Source organism: Coregonus clupeaformis, chromosome 26 (assembly GCF_020615455.1).
Source record: "Coregonus clupeaformis isolate EN_2021a chromosome 26, ASM2061545v1, whole genome shotgun sequence".
In the NCBI taxonomy this organism is placed as follows: domain Eukaryota; kingdom Metazoa; phylum Chordata; class Actinopteri; order Salmoniformes; family Salmonidae; genus Coregonus; species Coregonus clupeaformis.
In genome coordinates this window covers 17,211,054-17,229,842 of record NC_059217.1, presented here as the reverse complement: position 1 = coordinate 17,229,842, position 18,789 = coordinate 17,211,054, and the positions used below count along the sequence as shown (strand labels likewise).

At 48.8% G+C, this 18,789-nt stretch overlaps 1 protein-coding gene across 3 annotated transcripts in view; it reads right to left on the bottom strand.

Annotated features, from left to right (window-relative positions):
• Positions 1 to 498: 498 nt before the first annotated feature.
• The window catches only part of LOC121540426 (microtubule-associated serine/threonine-protein kinase 2-like), a 166,115-nt gene continuing 147,824 nt past the window's right edge, over positions 499 to 18,789 (bottom strand). For 2 of the 3 annotated variants that reach the window (XM_041849287.2, XM_045207755.1), the window contains 6 exons: positions 6,817 to 7,026; positions 6,251 to 6,477; positions 5,946 to 6,068; positions 5,697 to 5,836; positions 5,350 to 5,543; positions 499 to 5,186 (listed from right to left, as the gene is read on the bottom strand). In XM_041849287.2, coding sequence (XP_041705221.2) covers positions 3,526 to 5,186; positions 5,350 to 5,543; positions 5,697 to 5,836; positions 5,946 to 6,068; positions 6,251 to 6,477; positions 6,817 to 7,026 — 2,555 coding nt within the window. In that variant the 3' untranslated portion in view covers positions 499 to 3,525. The remainder of the gene's footprint in view (positions 5,187 to 5,349; positions 5,544 to 5,696; positions 5,837 to 5,945; positions 6,069 to 6,250; positions 6,478 to 6,816; positions 7,027 to 18,789) is intronic. The other variant, XM_045207756.1, reaches the window with a different exon arrangement.

Here is an 18,789-nt window from a genome sequence, read left to right as displayed (position 1 = left end):
AAGCCCTGACCTCAATCCTATAGAAAATGTGTGGGCAGAACTGAAAAAGCGTGTGCGAGCAAGGAGGCCTACAAACCTGACTCAGTTACACCAGCTCTGTCAGGAGCAATGGGCAAAATTTACCCAACTTATTGTGGGAAGCTTGTGGAAGGCTACCCGAAACGTTTGACCCAAGTTAAACAATTTAAAGGCAATGCTACCAAATACTAATTGAGTGTATGTAAACTTCTGGCCCACTGGGAATGTGATGAAATAAATACAAGCTGAAATAAATCATTCTCTCTACTATTATTCTGACATTTCACATTCTTAAAATAAAGTGGTGATCCTAACTGACCTAAAACAGGGAATTTTTACTAGGATTAAATGTCAGGAATTGTGAAAAACTGAGTTTAAATGTATTTGGCTAAATTGTATGTAAACTTCCGACTTCAACTGTATGACTCTTTTCTCATCATTGATTTAATTTACTTATTTTATTATGAAATACATTGTATCAACTCTCCATGCAATTGTTTAATTATCTTCTTGCATCTTGATATCCTTGATACCAGAGAACTCATCATAACACTAGCTCACCTCTATCCTTCTGCACTAGAGGAGACAACTATTCGCACTGCAGGTGATTTAGGATGGTTCCCAAATGAGCCCAACCTGAGCCCAACCTTAAACATTATGTGCTATTCCTCCACATTAACATTGTCAGTGGTACATCAGTGGTTAGGTTACATTAAAATGTGTATGTAAAGAGCACAACAAGCTAGTCACACTGACTTAATACAGGGTAACTTTAGCGTTATGTGGAAAGCTGTTAGTATTGATAATGATCACTATCTGTTACAGGGGTTGATTGCTAGTGGCATAGAGGATTCCCATTGAGAAAGATAGAAGAACAACATGTAAACATATTACAGAGATCGGAAGCCACAGTCAGTCATCGGGGTTGTCTGTCTGTCTGGGGTTAGGTATCGACAACACCTCTTCAGTATCTATAGACACCAGACAGATATAGTCCTGTCTCACCCTCAGTCATCCCAGAGCTGCTCTCTGCAACATCTCCAAAAGCAACGTAAACTTTGCAGGACACACTGCAGACTGACACACGTACAGAGGGAGATTTGAACTCGCACACCAAAATAATTTAGATGTATGATGTAGATAGTCACATGGCCATAGTTTAACACCATGAAAACATCCCCTCTTTACACACTAACACACACACGCACGAACACCCACACACAGAGCAGTGGCACACAAGATCATAAGGGTGTTCAGTTCACTGATTGGTCGACATTGTCGTGACTGACCTAAAAGCCAGGGATCTGATTGGCCCTTTAATTTAGTTGGCTTTTTATTTGACAAACAGAGATAAAAGGGTTGTGCAAAGCCCACCCCCTACTGACCCATCTCCAACCCTATATGCCAACTGAGACATCAGTCAAGCATCAGGCCTATCAGGGAGAGACAGTACTAACAGGGGTAACTAACAAAGTTTACCCTAACTAAAACACACACAAAAACAGACCTTTAAATATTCATATATATACATCTTACAGCCACACGACAACACATACTCTTGCACGCATATAGAAAGTAAAGTCTGCTAGCTTTACAGGATAAGAGGCAAAACACAGAGAACACAGCAAGTTGGTCCAGATACAAAGTCAAATCAACAGCAAACCTTTAGTGGCTGATAAAAACAGAGAGCGCAGGGGCTACAAATAAAGATAATGGTCCACTTGGATGTGGAAAACCACTGGTTGTCATAATATAGTTTATAGATGGCTGGTGTGCCTACTGTAGTCACTTTGACTGGCCTGTAAACAGACTTGTGAGCTGACTTCCTGCCTCAGTTACTGAGGAGTCTGGGTAATTGAGTTTCAGGGGCAGAGAGATCCACCCTGTGGAACAATGCGCTACCTGGTACACAAACCCAAATCTCTTTAATAAATCTACCTCATCCTAACCACTTGACTCTTATCTCAACACTGTGTCTGGCTGTGTAGTTGACCAAACAAGATGTGATCAAATCAGACTAGGACCAGATTGATCAGTTGTCCCCAGGCAGTCTGGGACTGGTTCACTGAACCTCCCTACCCACCTCACCAATAGTCCAAGCTGTGATATGAACCACCTATTTATTCCTTTATCATTAAAGAGACAGGGATGTAGATATGGTGAGGCTATCATGCAACTACAAGGTGAACGGCTAGGCGGCTATCCTACTGTAGCTACCACAACACATGCTCACACCCACATAGAGCTCTATACGGTACACTGACAGGTCCAGCTATAGTCAGGGAAGGGCCAGTGGAGCAGACGGGGAAGGAAATGACCATGGGACGCTATGATATACAATACAAACACTGCTTTAATAGACATTCTGACAGCCGCTACATTAATAGTGTGTTATATAGGGACTGGAGGGTGTTCTAGCCAGTCTGCAGTTTTATACTGTTAGAGAGACAGAGTGCAGCGTTAGACCATGAGGGAATAATAATAATACACAATGTCATTTGCCTTTTGTAAACTGCTGAGTGTGTAAACGTGAGCAATGCAGATTGTTTCATTAACAGACTGTAATGTATTTATGCTGATTGCTAAGCATAAGCTACTTTTATTGCTGAGATACACCCTTTTCAGTCATGGATGGCTGGAGACACATGCAGGCAGGGTGGAGTGGTGGGGGGGATGCCATTTTGTTTATAAGGCACAACCTGATCTATTGGCTAGCTAAGAACACACGTCAGACTACTGGAACTACAAGGTGAAAGGTAACGAGGCAGTATACTAAGAAAATACCATTAGTGCAGGTGTTTGTTAATCCTTCCCTGTGGATCAATGAACTCACACTGTTTATTTCTAGCCCCCACGTTTCTTTGCAGACCGACTTCACAGGAACATTAATCCATGTCTGAATGATAAAACAGGGAATAAGAAGAACAAGAGATACACAGCGAACCTGGATGCCTCTGGGACATAACAGCACACAGTCAGGGCACAGATCTATCCCCGATGGATCTCTCTCTCTCTCGCTCTCATAATGATTTGTGTGTTGCAAAGAGTTTTGAATAAGTTGTTATTTTCTTCCAAACATGCGGTTGATTAAAATCTTGAGCAAGCAGTCTGTATTGTCATGGGTGTTTCTTGAGTCTTGTTTTCTGCTACGTCTTCTTGCTGCTGGTTTTGTCCTGTGGGGTGGAGGCTGCGGAGGCAGGGCTGGGTCTCTGTGGGGCCGGGGGGTCTGGCCTCTTGCGCTGCTCCGGGGCTGCAGTAGGGATCTGGGTGGGTATGGGTGTGGTGGTGGGCCCCTGCCTTGGTGCAGTAACAGCTGTAATGGCTGCAGTCTCCCCACTGCCTCGTAACACCACCAACGGCCTTTCCGGGTGGTCCTGGGGCCCCGGGGTACAGTCTTTAGGAGGGGAGGCCCTCCTCTGTGGAGGGGGGGCTGGCTCAGTTTTGGAGGAGGGCTGCCGGTTAGGAGACTGGGAGGACAGGCGGGGAGGTGGCTGAGGGGCAGGGTGTCTAAAGGGGGGGGGGGGGGGGTTCGGGTGTGGCCTTGGGGTGAGGGGGGTCGGAAGGTCTCTGGTTCTGGTCCTTGGCCCTCTCAAAGGCCTCCTTGGCCCCAGGGATGGTGAGTTTGACGGGCCCCAGGAAGCTCTTAGCCACGGTGGCTAGCTGGGACACCACCTTGTCCACCCCACTCTCTGACCCTGACACTGGGGCTGGGGGGCTGGGGGTGGCATAGGCTGGGGTGGCGTAGGACGCGGCGGCGGCGGCAGCAGCAGCCTGTCTCCGGTTGTCTGCCTCCTTTTTCTCCTTGGTGATGCCTGGGGAGGAGATGGGTGTGTGGGCTATGTACCTGCCGTCTATGGACCCAGTGGGGCTGGATCTGGGGGCCTCCAGGCCAGAGTCTCTCTCCTCACTCCATAACCCAGGGCTACTGCTCTTCCCTCTGGTCTCAGGTAGCTTGGGGCTCCTCCATTCCTGATGTGAAGATGGAGCAGCAGGCTTCAGGAATGTGTCCTTAGAGATGAAAGCACTACCGGGGGTGGCGAAAGTGCTGGACAGGGGGCTCTGGGTGAATTTGGAGCTGGGGTCTGGAGCCTTCCCCTCTCTCCTCCCACAGTCATCCGAGGAGGCTGAGCCGCTGTCTTTCCCTCCCAGCGAAGGAGCACTCTGAATGGGCTTGTGTTCGGGGAGTGTGGAGGGTTTGGTGGCTCTGCTGGGCAGCAGGGTGGAGGTGGGGGACAGACACAGGGAGGGGAGGGTGCCCCCGGGTCCCGTGCGGGGGGCGGTGGCCATGACGGAGGTGGGGCGGAGCAGCGGGGGGGTGAAAGTACAGGTGTTCCTGCCCCTCCCGTCCTGGCTGTCCTCTGACCCCTCGTCTGTCTCGTCCTCTGAAGAGTCCACCTCGTGGATAGCATCCTGCTTCTGCAGTGACTCCCTCCTCTCAGCCCGGTCCTGTCTAATGGCTGACAGCTTGTCCTTCAGCTTGCTCTTCCCGGGGGCCAGCCCCAGCTTCCTGCTGGAGGAGGAGTGTTTCTGCAGGCTGCCCTTCTCCACAGGGCCCCCACGACCCCCCACCCCGGGCCCCAGCCCGACCCCCAGCAGCAGACTCTCTCTCTCCACAGCTGACACCTGCAGGCTCTGCAGACTGGTGTCTCTCTGAAGCATCTCCTTCTTAAACTCCTGGTGGGAGATGTCCAGGCTGTGTTTACGTCCTGTCACCGTTACAGGCAGCTTCTTGTCACCTCCGGCCCCCGACGCAGAGGGGGAGGAGGTGGAGGAGAGGGAGGAGGCTAGCTTCTCGGTGGATTGTACTCGTTTGAGGAGTGGGGAGCGGGGGGGTTCAGTGCTCTTGGGCCTGGAGATATGCCTGACCAGAGGGGGGGAGGAGTGGAGCTTGACGGGGAAGGACTGACCCATAGAGGAGGAGCCCACGGCATGGCTGGGCAGGGGGGGGGGGGAACGTTGGGGGGAGGTGCCCTGCGGGGTGGGGGGGGGGGGTGCGGGCCAGGGGGATAGGGGGATGTTGCCGGCTGACTTGCGGCGAGGGGAGCGGTACTGGCGCTGGAGCTTGGGGGCCAGGCCATGGAGGGAGCTGGGCCGGATGTGACCGGAGCTGGCTGGGGAGTTAGGCACACTGGAGGTGGGAGAGCTGCTCTGAGACGAGTTCCCCCCTACTGAGAAAACACAACACACACACAAACACACAGTTAGAACTTTACGCATTTACTAACATTCCTAAAATGTTCTGCACACATAATCACCACCTTTTATGACCTATTTCAAGACCTTGTGCAAGGTTTGTGTTTGTAGGATGTGTTCAGGCCCTGTGTACCTTACCAGAGTGTGCAGAGTCAGGCGTGGAGCGATAGCCCGGTGTAGGTGACCTGGGGGACAGGTTGTGTGTGGGGGACCCTGGTCCACTCTCTCCAGAGGACAGAGAGCGGTTGAGAGAGGATAGACTACGGCTGGTGTGGAGCAGAGACGCCTGCTTAGTGATCTTCCTGAACAGAGAGTTCCTCTTCTTACTGCTGCTAATGGAAACACACGCACACACACACACGCACACAGTTGAACAAGAGTTAAAAAGACACAAACAAATAATCCATTTAGCATAATTTATATTCCATGTAGCATGACTGCTGAGAAGGACGGTGCATGGTAAGTGTGTCAGATAAGAGACCAACCTTTCCTGGCCTCCATCTTTGGTCTTGGTCTTTTTGATGCGACGCGCCATCTTGGATTTGGAGCCGGTCTTGCGGGCGGGGCCTACCTTGATGGAGGTGTTCTCAAAGGGCGTGGCTGAGATGGACACCTTACCACCGCTCTGAGGGTAAGACACAACACGTATAAGACAGGAGCTAGTGTATGTGTGTGTGTGTGTGTGTGTGTGTGTGTGTGTGTGCGCGTGCGTGCGTGTATATGTAAGTGTGTACCTTGAGGATGAGCTCCACCACCTCAGTGTGGACCAGGCCGTGGACAGCCTCCCCGTTCACATGAGTGATGAGATCTCCTTCTCTCAGCCCCGCATCATGGGCAGGACCACCCTCTTCCACATGCTGAGAGAGACAGAGAGAGAGGGAGAGAGATTGAAATGATACACCAAATCATATCACTGGCAACTCACTGGTAACACTGTCCTTGAATCGAATGAAGAACCGGATTACCAGCAGTGTTAAATCTCTTTTAGTTTAATGGAATAAGTGTAAAGCAGCCAGTGTAGTTTGGGCCTCCTACTCACCCAGACTATGTGATGTACGGTGTAGATATCTGTGTCTCCCATGTATACCCTGATGGCACGGAGGGTGAAGCCGTACTTCTTGCCCGCCCGGTGGATGATGATGGCGGGCTTGATGTTGGCTACGGCCGGGAACAGGTCTCTACTGGGGGAGGAGTCTCTGGACGAGGGATTGGAGGAGAGGGAGTGGGGTGACATGGGGCTAGCCAATGGGGAGGCTCCATGGTGGTCTAATGAGAGGGGAGAGGAGATTTGATAGGGAGATCAGACCAGTAGCAAATAGAGTATATACATACACACCTGTAATATCACACCTGTATTATATTACTAACAGTTTTACCTCAAGTACTGAATACTAAGGCCAAGATCCAACCCCAAAACAGAAAGAAATGCAAACAGACACACTCACACTGAAAAAAGTACCCAGAGACGTGCCCATAACACACACACACACACACACACACACACACACACACACACACACACACACACACACACACACACACACACACACACACACACACACACACACACTAATTATCCCTCCCCACACACACCCCCATGTGTACCTGCAGGGATCATGAGTGAGAGGGTAGTAGTGGAGGCAGACTTGATGACCTTGTTGAGGGGTCTGGACTGGGTGTGTTTGTCTGTGTCTCCAGACAACAGTCTGTGGCGGGCCCTCCTAACTGCCAGGTCACTGATGGCCTTAGGGGCAGAGGTAGAGCTGTCTGCTCCTGACCCTGTACCACGCTCCCACACATCTCCTGAACTACCCACTATGGAGAGGGAGAGAGAGAGGCAGAGAGAGAGAGAAAGGGAGAGAGGGAGGAGAGGAATAGAGAGGTAAATATAGAGAAAATATAGTACCAGGTAAATTGCAAACAAAAAATTGAAGTGCACCTATAATTAAAAGTGTTCTATATGTAATGCTATTGCAGTGTATATACACTCCCCTCCATATGTATTTGGACAGTGAAGCTCTATACTCCAGCATTTTGGATTTGAGATCAAATGTTTTATGAGGTAACAGTTCAGAATGCTACCTTTCATTTGTGATCCTGTATGGCTCAGTTGGTAGAGCATGGCGCTTGCAATGCCCGGAATGTGGGTTCGATTCCCGGGACCACCCATATGTAAAATGTATGCACACATGACTGTAAGTTGCTTTGGATGAAAGCGTCTGCTAAATAGCATATATTATAACTAGTATTTGGTCCATTATTCCTTGCAACTCATTAGATGTGCAGTTTGTTTTGAGTTACACTGAGTGTACAAAACATTAGACGCACCTTCCTAATATTGAGTTGCACCCCCTTTTGCCTTCAGAACAGCCTCTATTCGTCGTGCATGGACTCTACAAGGTGTCGAAAGCGTTCCACAGGGATGCTGGCCCATGTTGACTACAATGCTTCCCACGGTTGTGTCAAGTTGGCTGGATGTCCTTTGGGTGATGGACAATTCTTGATACTGTAAGAATATTCGAAGATAAATACACACAACGCAGAGGACTAGTGGTCAAGGGGACTAGTGGTCAAGAGGTCAAGAGGGAATTAACGATCAATGGAAATAGTTGTTTTTCAGTTCAACATCTGTTTAGAATCTTTGTAGGGGTTCCAACCAGGAACTCATAGCTACATGGGGCAAGTCTTCATTGGTCCAAATGGCCAGTAGCCCAATTTTATTGCGAGGAATTTTAATTGGTCAGCCACATGCTAGGCTTGAGGCTATGAACTGCATCCTGTCTCTTTGTTCAGTGGAGAAACATTGAGAACAGGGAAGAATGAACATCTACCATCTACTTTCCAGCATAACAACTATGATTTGTTCTCTTTGAATAAATATATTCCCCCCCCTCCCGATTTGCTTTGGGGTCTGTGTTATTGAAGAATAACATCAACTGCTAACAATACACATGGGAAACTGTTGAGCGGGAAGAATCCAGTAGCGTTGCAGTTCTTGACACACTCAAACCGGTGCGCCTGGCACCTACTACCATACCCCGTTCAAAGGCACTTAAATCTTTTCACCCTCTGAATTGCACACATACACAATCCATGTCTCAATGCTTAAAAATCCTTCTTTAACATGTCTCCTCCCCTTCATCTACACCGATTAAAGTGGATTTAACAAGTGACATCAATAAGGGATCACATCTTTCACCTGGATTCACCTGGTCATGGAAATGTTCCTAATGTTTTGTAGACTCAGTGTATTTTGCCCAATAGTAATTGAATGATGGCTGGAATAATTTTATTTCTAAAGCCCTATTTGGATGAAATTAGTTTTACTGGGGGAGGTCGGGTAAAGTAATGATGTGCATGAGCACAAAACACCACATCTGTAATTTTAGTCCCATGAGAATCTGCCATGTCAGTAACCTTCACATGACGGGAGAGTAACAATTCCAGCCAGAAGAACCTACTGTTTTTTGGCAAACTCCAAGGCCCTCTGATAATACTTATCCCTGTGTTTTGAGGGGTATTACATTTACATTTTAGTCATTTAGCAGACGCTCTTATCCAGAGCGACTTACAAAATGGTGCATTCACCTTATGATAGCCAGTGGGACAACCACTTTACAATATTCTTTTTTAAAAATATTTTTAATTTTTTTGTTTCTAGAGTATATTTTTAATTTTCATTTGTTTTATATATATATCTATATTTTATTTTTTATTTGTGGGGGTGGGGTGGGGGGTAGAAGGATTACTTTTATACTATCCCAGGTATTCCTTAAAGAGGTAAGGTTTCAAGTGTCTCCGGAAGGTGGTAAGTGACTCCGCTGTCCTGGCGTCGTGAGGGAGCTTGTTCCACCATTGGGGTGCCAGAGCAGCGAACAGTTTTGACTGGGCTGAGCGGGAACTGTGCTTCCGCAGAGGTAGGGGGACCAGCAGGCCAGAGGTGGAAGAACGCAATGCCCTCGTTTGGGTGCCATTCCCCTCACAGCTCCGTAGGCAAGCACCATGGTCTTGTAGCAGATGCGAGCTTCAAATGGAAGCCAGTGGAGTATGCGGAGGAGCGGGGTGACGTGAGAGAACTTGGGAAGGTTGAACACCAGACGGGCTGCAGCATTCTGGATGAGCTGTAGGGGTTTAATGGCACAGGCAGGGAGCCCAGCCAACAGCGAGTTGCAGTAATCCAGACGGGAGATGACAAGTGCCTGGATTAGGACCTGTGCCGCTTCCTGTGTAAGGTAGGGTCGTACTCTGCGAATGTTGTAGACATGAACCTACAGGACCGGGTCACCGCTTTGATGTTAGCGGAGAACGACAGGGTGTTGTCCAGGGTCACGCCAAGGTTCTTTGCACTCTGGGAGGAGGACACAACGGAGTTGTCAACCGTGATGGTGAGATCATGGAGCGGGCAGTCCTTCCCCGGGAGGAAGAGCAGCTTCGTCTTGCCGAGGTTCAGCTTGAGGTGGTATTACCTGGTAATACTGATATTACACTGGTATTACAGTGTTTAACAGATGCTGCTCGCTCGCAGTTTGGGTAAGAACATGGGAACAACTTCATGCTTAAAACAAAGTGCTATTCACATAGCCTACAGATGAATGATCTGTTTTGTCATATATCAACTTTCCCAGTGCCTATTTCACTTTTAAAAGTTTAAGCGGATGATATTGTGCCAATGAATTCATCAATTGAAAAAATATGTCAGTTAATAAATTAATAAATTAATTAAGGGTTCTTATTGATATTATTTTGACTGTCTCCAAACTGAAAGCCAATATTAGGCTATCCCTAGACAAGTTGAAATATCTTCAAGCCTAGAACAGCCTCCAGGCTTCCATCATAACGGTACATTTTGAATGAGAAGGAAAACATAATTAGAGGGGGCAGTTTGGTAAAACTAATCCCATCCGAATCATCCTCAGACATGCTCAGGTAATAATTACATAACCTCTGTGAATAGGGCTTAAGTGAGTAGATAAGATGTTTCTGAACACTTCTAAATTAATCCTGATAATCCTGAAAAATCATGAATGAAACATGAATAATGATAAGTGAGATGCCGTTCAGAGTATACAACTAAACATATTTTTTTGGGGGGTATGATCTTTGTGCCTTAATTTAATACTTTTTTTATGGGGAGGCTGCAAATGCCCCAACAACTTTGTAGAGTCACAAGCTTGATGTAGTTAATGCGTGCAAGGAATATGGGAGCCTAATATAAAAATGTAGCTTCGCTATCCAAATACGTATGGAGGGGAGCGTGTAACGATCCCGGCTGTCTGAGTCGGGTCCTGTTCGTAATCTCCAGTTTCCCGAGGGTTCGGGAACGCTCCGGGGAGCGCTCTGGTTTCCGCACCTGCTTCCCATTTAGCAATCTGCACACCTGGGCCTAATCAGCACCTTTCTTAGGCTCTGGCCCAACATCCAGTTCCTGCCGGATCGTTAGCCATGAACAGTAGGTGTATCTGCGTATCAGTTTTGAGTGCTAGCGTGAGTTTTGGTTGTTTTGTACTTTGTCAAGTTTTTGTGTCCTTACCTCCGTTTTTGTTCCACCTGCAGTCACACGTCCGAACCTTCACCCCACCTCTGCCTGATGGTCGGCGGCTGCCGAGCCATCACTGGACCAAGTACTGCACCCCCAACTACTCACCCACGCCGTCCGCTCTGTCCCTGGATTATTCTGCACCTTTTTGTTATCTGAATAAACCCTCACTTTCGTTCAACTCTCCTTGTCCTGGTCTGCTTCTGGGTTCTGGCTGAGGGAACTGTGACAGAACGATCCGGCCAATTATGAACCCAGCGGACCTGGACTCCGTTCGCCATGCCATTACCCAGCAGGAGAAGATGTTGGGCCATCATAGCACGGTACTACAGGAGATCGCGTTGTCAGTTCGGAACCTTTCTACCGGCCTGATGGAGGTCCAGAACCAACGCCAGTGTCCGGTGGAGGACCCACTACCGGTTCCACCCATCTCGCCTGCCGCTTCTGAAGTGGTGTCCCTCCGTGAGCCCAAGGTTCCGGCGCCGGAGAAGTATGAGGGGGATCTGGGAAGATGCCGTTCCTTCCTTATGCAGTGTGGATTAGTGTTCGATCTACAGCCCTACTCTTATGCCACTGACAAGGCTAGGATAGCCTTTTTGATTGAGTTGCTGCGTGGTCGAGCGCTGGAGTGGGCTTCAGCCGTTTGGGAACGACAGGATCCCTGCATGGCTTCATACCAGGGGTTCACGGCCGAGATGAGGAAGCTCTTCGACCATTCCGTCCGAGGGGGGGACGCAGCTAGGCGTCTGTTTTCTCTTCACCAAGGAACTCGCAGAGCGTGGCCGACTTCGTGATCGAGTTCAAGACGTTGGCTGTGGAGAGTGGGTGGAACGAGGAGTCTTTGCAAGCGGCCTTTTACCAGGGCCTGTCGGAGCAGCTCAAGGATGAGTTGATCTCCTATCCGGAGCCTAGTGACCTGGACAGCTTGGTAGCCTTGTCTATTCGGGTGGATAATCGAGTCCGAGAGCGAAGGAGGGAGAAGCAAGGGGGTCCGTCCAATCGATCAGCTTCTCAGTTCCCAGTCGGGTCGGATGGTGGACCAGAACCCGTCGATCATTCTCCACCACTAAGGATTAGTGGAGAGGACCTCTCTCCCGATTCTGAACCCATGCAAGTGGGGCGGCACGGGTTAACCAAGGAGGAGCGTCAACATAGACGTAAGACCAACTGCTGCCTCTACTGTGGTCGCTCGGGACATTACATCTCCACTTGTTCCCGGCGGTCGTCAAACTGCCCGGCTCGCTAAAGTTGGGAGGACTTTTAGCGAGCCAGTTTCAACCTCTCAGTACCTCTGTCAGACCCCGCTTCCCGGCTACCCTTGTGAACAGGAATCAGAGCTTAGCGCTTAACGCTTTTATCGATTCAGGTGCCGATGGAAGCTTTCTCGATGCCGAGTTGGTGGAACAGCTGGGGCTTTCCAAGGAGCAATTGCCGGAAGCCATTGAAGCGACCACTCTGAACGGCAGTAGTCTGGCACGTATCACGATGAGGACTGAACCGGTTAAGATGCGGTTGTCGGGAATCATTCTGAGATGATTTCATTTTTCATTCTGCCGTCTTCCCATGTTCCTCTGGTTCTTGGATACCCCTGGCTGAAGGAACACAATCCCACGTTCGATTGGGTGACGGGCAAGGTAACGAGTTGGAGCCTTGATTGTCATGCTAACTGTCTCAAGACTGCCTGCCCCCATTCGGTTCCCAGTCAGGTGATTGAGGCTAAACCCCCAGATTTGTCCCTGGTTCCCGAGACATATCACGATTTGGGGAAGTTTTCAGTAAGCAGAAGGCTCTGTCACTTCCTCCCCACCGACCATATGATTGTGCCATCAACCTGGTTCCTGGAGCTGTCTACCCCAAGGGAAGGTTATACAGTATCTCCCGACCTGAACGTGAGGCGTTGGAGACCTACATCAAGGAGTCCCTAGCTGCTGGTCTCGTTCGTCCCTCGTCATCACCCCTGGGGGCAGGTTTCTTCTTTGTGGGAAAGAAGGATGGCTCTCTTCGACCGTGTATTGACTATCGGGGGTTGAATGACATCACGGTCAAAAACAAGTATCCCCTGCCCTTGATGAGTTCTGCCTTCGACTCCTTACAGGGTGCTACGGTGTTCACCAAGCTAGACCTACGCAATGCGTATCACCTGGTCCGGATCAGAGAGGGGGACGAGTGGTTGACGGGTTTCAATACACCGATGGGTCACTTCGAGTATCAGGTGATGCCGTTTGGACTGACCAATGCTCCAGCGGTATTCCAGAGTATGGTGAACGGCGTCCTGAGAGATATGATCGGTCTCTTCGTGTTTGTTTACCTGGATGACATTCTGATCTTCTCGAAGGAACCTTCCGACCACGTCCAGCATGTCCGGCAGGTTCTGCAGCGATTGTTGGAGAATCGCCTGTTCGTGAAGGCCGAGAAGTGCGAGTTTCACGCCCACACTACATCCTTTCTCGGTACATCATCTCCAGGGGTGAGATTAGGATGGATCAGGAGAAGGTTAGAGCGGTTCTGGAATGGGCCCAGCCCGGTACGAGATTGCAACTCCAGAGATTTTTGGGGGTTTGCAATTTCTACCGCAGATTCATCCGGGATTACAGCCGTGTGGCCGCTCCACTAACTGCCTTGACTTCCAGCATCAGGACCTTCAAGTGGAATCCGGAGGCGGATCGAGCGTTTCTGGATTTGAAGAGGCGATTCACCAACGCACCGATTCTCTCTCAACCGGACACGGCCCGTCAGTTCGTCGTTGAAGTGGACGCTTCTGATGTGGGAGTTGGCGCCATCCTGTCGCAGAGCGATGCTCCACGGACAGTAAACTCCATCCCTGCGCCTACTACTCTCGTCGCCTTTCGCCTGCGGAGAGGAATTACGATGTGGGTAACCGGGAGCTTCTCGCGGTGAAACTTGCCTTGGAGGAGTGGCGCCACTGGTTGGAGGGCGGAGCAACCGTTTATTGTCTGGACTGACCACAAGAATCTTGCTTACGTGCAATCGGCTAAACGTCTCAACTCCCGTCAGGCCAGGTGGGCGTTGTTTTTCGGACGATTCAAGTTTGTCCTGACGTTCCGACCTGGATCTAAGAACGGCAAGGCGGACGCCTTGTCCCCGGATGTTCTCCAAGACGGAGGAGAGTGGGTCCAAGACCGAGACAATTCTCCCCCGGAACTGCGTCGTGGGAGCAGTTATGTGGAAGATTGAGGAGGAGGTGATGGCGGCCCCTTCGGACGCAGCCCGGTCCCGGTAACGGTCCACCCGGTCGGTTGTTTGTGCCTGAGTCGGTTCGTCCTGCTGTCCTCAAATGGTCCCACGCCAGCAAGATGGCTTGTCACCCTGGCGTGGCTCGGACGATGGCGTTTCTTCGCAGACGTTTTTGGTGGCCTGCCATGGCCGAGGATACTCGGGGTTTTGTTGCTGCCTGTCCAGTGTGTGCGCAGAATAAGAGTACCAATCGGCCCAGCTCTGGACTACTTCACCCCCTTCCTATTCCCGGCGACCATGGTCGCATCTGGCCCTGGACTTTGTCACTGGGTTGCCCGCTTCTGAGGGGAACACGGTCGTTCTGACTATCGTGGACAGATTCAGCAAGTTCGCCCACTTTGTGCCTATTGCCAAGCTTCCCTCTGCCTCGGAGACGTCCGAGATCCTGGTCAGGGAGGTTTTCAGGGTCCACGGTTTGCCCAGTGATATCGTTTCCGACCGTGGTCCTCAGTTTACCTCTGCTGTCTGGAAGTCCTTCTGTTTGGCCATTGGAGCTACAGTCAGTCTCACATCTGGTTTTCACCCCCAATCCAATGGTCAGGCGGAGAGAGCCAACCAGAAGATGGAATCCACGCTACGCTGTCTGGTCTCTTCCAACCCCACCTCCTGGGCCTCTCAGTTGCCTTGGGTTGAGTATGCCCACAATACTCTCCCCTACATCTGCCACTGGGATGTCTCCCTTCCAGTGCCTGTATGGCTACCAACCTCCCCTGTTCCCTTCTCAGGAGAAGGAGCTCTCTGTGCCTTCTGTTCAGGCCCATATTCGTCGTTGCCACCGGACCTGGCATCGGGCCAGAAAGGCACTCCTTAGAGGTTCGGACCGGTATCAGCTCCAGGCGAATCGTCGCCGGACCCCCGCTCCCACCTATACCATCGGAGATAGGGTTTGGTTGGCCACACGGGATCTTCCGTTACGGACTGAGTCTAGGAAGTTGTTACCGAAGTTTATTGGTCCGTTTGTGGTGGAGAAGGTGATCAATCCAGTGGCAGTTCGACTCAAACTCCCGAGGACGCTCAGAGTCCATCCCACCTTTCATGTCTCCTGCCTCAAGCCTGTCTTCCTCAGTCCTCTGTTGCCTCCTCCGCCTCCTCCTCCTCCTCCTCGGATGATCGGAGGTGGTCCTGCCTACACGGTGCGTCGCATTATGGATTCCAGACGGCGGGGCCGGGGTTTCCAGTATCTCGTGGACTGGGAGGGGTATGGTCCTGAAGAGAGGAGTTGGATTCCACGGCGACAGGTCCTAGATGCGGATCTCATCAGGGGACTTTTACCGCCTCCATCCTGGCGCTCCGGGAGTCCGCCCGGTGGCGTTCGTCGGAGGGGGGTACTGTAACGATCCCGGCTGTCTGAGTCGGGTCCTGTTCGTAATCTCCAGTTTCCCGAGGGTTCGGGAACGCTCCGGGAGCGCTCTGGTTTCCGCACCTGCTTCCCATTTAGCAATCTGCACACCTGGGCCTAATCAGCACCTTTCTTGGCTCTGGCCCAACATCCAGTTCCTGCCGGATCGTTAGCCATGAACAGTAGGTGTATCTGCGTATCAGTTTTGAGTGCTAGCGTGAGTTTTGGTTGTTTTGTACTTTGTCAAGTTTTTGTGTCCTTACCTCCGTTTTTGTTCCACCTGCAGTCACACGTCCGGAACCTTCACCCCACCTCTGCCTGATGGTCGGCGGCTGCCGAGCCATCACTGGACCAAGTACTGCACCCCCAACTACTCACCCACGCCGTCCGCTCTGTCCCTGGATTATTCTGCACCTTTTTGTTATCTGAATAAACCCTCACTTTCGTTCAACTCTCCTTGTCCTGGTCTGCTTCTGGGTTCTGGCTGAGGGAACTGTGACAGAGCGTACATGTACTGTATATACAGTGGGGTTCGAAATGATTGACACCCTAGACAAAGATGAGCAAAAATTACTGTATACAAAAAAATTATAATAATACTGAGCTGAGCTAAAACAATTGGGAAATTATAATATTTTATACTAATACAATTGCTCAGAGAAAGATATTTTGTTTAACAAGTTATACTTTTTTAAATCAAAAGGTTAGGGGTAGAAATTGACACCCCTGTTTTCAATACCTCACCTTGCGAGAATAAAGGCAATGAGCCTTTTTCTAAAATGTTACAGAACACATTGGGAGGGATCTTAGACTATTCTTCCATACAGAATCCTTCCTGATCCTTGATATCCTTTGTCTGCGCTTCTGGACTGCCCTCTTAAATTCAAACCACAGGTTTTCAATGAGTTTCAAGTCCAGAGACTGAGATGCCCATTGCAAAATAGATTTTGTGGCCAATTAACCATTTCTTTGTGGATTTAGATGTGTGCTTGGGGTTATTGTCTTACTGGAAGATCCACTTGCGATCAAGTTTCAGCCTCCTGGCAGAGGCAACCAGATTTTTGGCAAAACTGTCCTGGTACTGGGTAAATTTCATGATTCTGTTGACCTTAACAAGGGCCCCAGGACCAGTGAAAGCATAATAGCCCCATAACATCAAAGATCCACCACCATATATTTTACAGTAGGTATGGGGTTCGTTCATGTCCATGCATTCTCATTTCAATGCCAAACCCACCCCTGGTGTGAGTGGCCAAAGAGCTCTATCTTCATGTCATCCAACAAATGTAAACGCCTGTTGTTTGCTATACGGCATTGGCACTTAGATTGGAACCGGTGCTTTGGTCAGATGACATAGATATCTTTGGCCACATACACCAGTGGTGGGTTTGGCGTCGAAATGAGAATGTATGAGCAGAAAAGAACACAACAAAATCCATATCAAAATCCACAAATAAATGGTTAATTGGCCACAAAAGTCTCCAGACTTACAACCATTGAAAACCTGTGGCTTGAATTGAAGAGGGCAGCCATAAGCGCAGATAAAGGATGGAGGAATGTTCTAAGATCCCTCACAATGTGTTCTCCAACTCATAAAACATTTTAGAAAAGGATCAGTGCCGTTATCCTCTTAAGGTGAGGCATTAAAAGTTATTGAAAACAAGGGTGTCAATAATATTAACCACTACCTTATTGAGAATTTATTTGTATTACTTGTTAAACAAAATATTTTTTTCGGAGATATTGTATTAGTATATATTTTCTGGGGCATACAATATAGCTCAGATTTTGAATTATTTATTTTATATAGAAATTTTTGCTCATCTTTATTAAGGGTGTCAATCATTTCAGACCCCACTACCAGTCAAAAGTTTGGACACACCTACTCATTCAAGAGTATTTCTTAATTTTTTTTTTTACAATTGTTTACATCGTAGAATAATAGTGAAGACATCAAAACTATGAAATAACACATATAGAAGACCTAGAGTTAGCTCTGCTGCAGAGGATAAGTTCATTAGAGTTGCCAGCCTCAGAAATGTCAGCCCAAATAAATGCTTCACAGAGTTCAAGTAACAGACACATCTCAACATCAACTGTTCAGAGAGGACTGTGTGAATCAGGCCTTCATGGTCGAATTGCTGCAAAGAAACCACTACTAAAGGACACCAATAAGAAGAAGAGACCTGCTTGGGGCAAGAAACACGAGCGATGGACATTAGACCGGTGGAAATTTGTCCTTTGGTCTGGAGTCCAAATTGGAGATTTTTGGTTCAAACCGCCGTGTCTTTGTGAGACGCTGTGTGGGTGAACGGATGATCTCTGCATGTGTAGTTACCACCGTAAAGCATGGAGGAGGAGGTGTTATGGTGTGGGGGTGCTTTGCTGGTGACACTGTCTGTGTTTTATTTAACCAGCATGGCTACCACAGCATTCTGCAGCGATATGCCATCCCATCTGGTTTGGGCTTAGTGGGACTATCATTGTTTTTCAACAGGACAATTCCATATGTACAGTTGAAGTCGGAAGTTTACATACAACTTAGCCAAATACATTTAAACTCAGTTTTTCACAATTCCTGAAATGTAATCCTAGTAAAAAGTCCATGTCTTAGGTCAGTTAGGATCACCACTTTATTTTAAGAATGTGAAATGTCAGAATAATAGTAGAGAGAATTATTTCTTTCAGCTTTTATTTCTTTCATCACATTCCCAGTGGGTCAGAAGTTTACATACACTCAATTAATATTTGGTAGCATTGCCTTTAAATTGTTTAACTTGGGTCAAACGTTTCGGGTAGCCTTCCACAAGCTTCCCACAATAAATTGGGTGAATTTAGGCCCATTCCTCCTGACAGAGCTGGTGTAACTGAGTCAGGTTTGTAGGCCTCATTGCGCGCACACTCTTTTTCAGTTCTGCCCACAAATGTTCTATAGGATTGAGGTCAGGGCTTTGTGATGGCCACTCCAATACCTTGACTTTATTATCCTTAAGCCATTTTGCCACAACTTTGGAAGTATGCTTGGGGTCATTGTTCATTTCGAAGACCCATTTGCGACCAAGCTTTAAATTCCTGACTGACGTCATGAGATGTTGCTTCAATATATCTACATAATTTTCCTTCCTCATGATGTCATCTATTTTGTGAAGTACACCAGTCCCTCCTGCAGCAAAGCACCCCCACAGTATGATGCTGCCACCCCCGTGCTTTACGGTTGGGATGGTGTTTTTCGGCTTGCAAGCCTTCCCCTTTTTCCTCCAAACATAACGATGGTCATCATGGCCAAACAGTTATATTTTTGTTTCATCAGACCAGAGGACATTTCTCCAAAAAGTACGATATTTTTCCCCATGTGCAGTTGCAAACCGTAGTCTGGCTTTTTTATGGCGGTTTTGGACCAGTGGCTTCTTCCTTGCTGAGCGGCCTTTCAGGTTATGTCGATATAGGA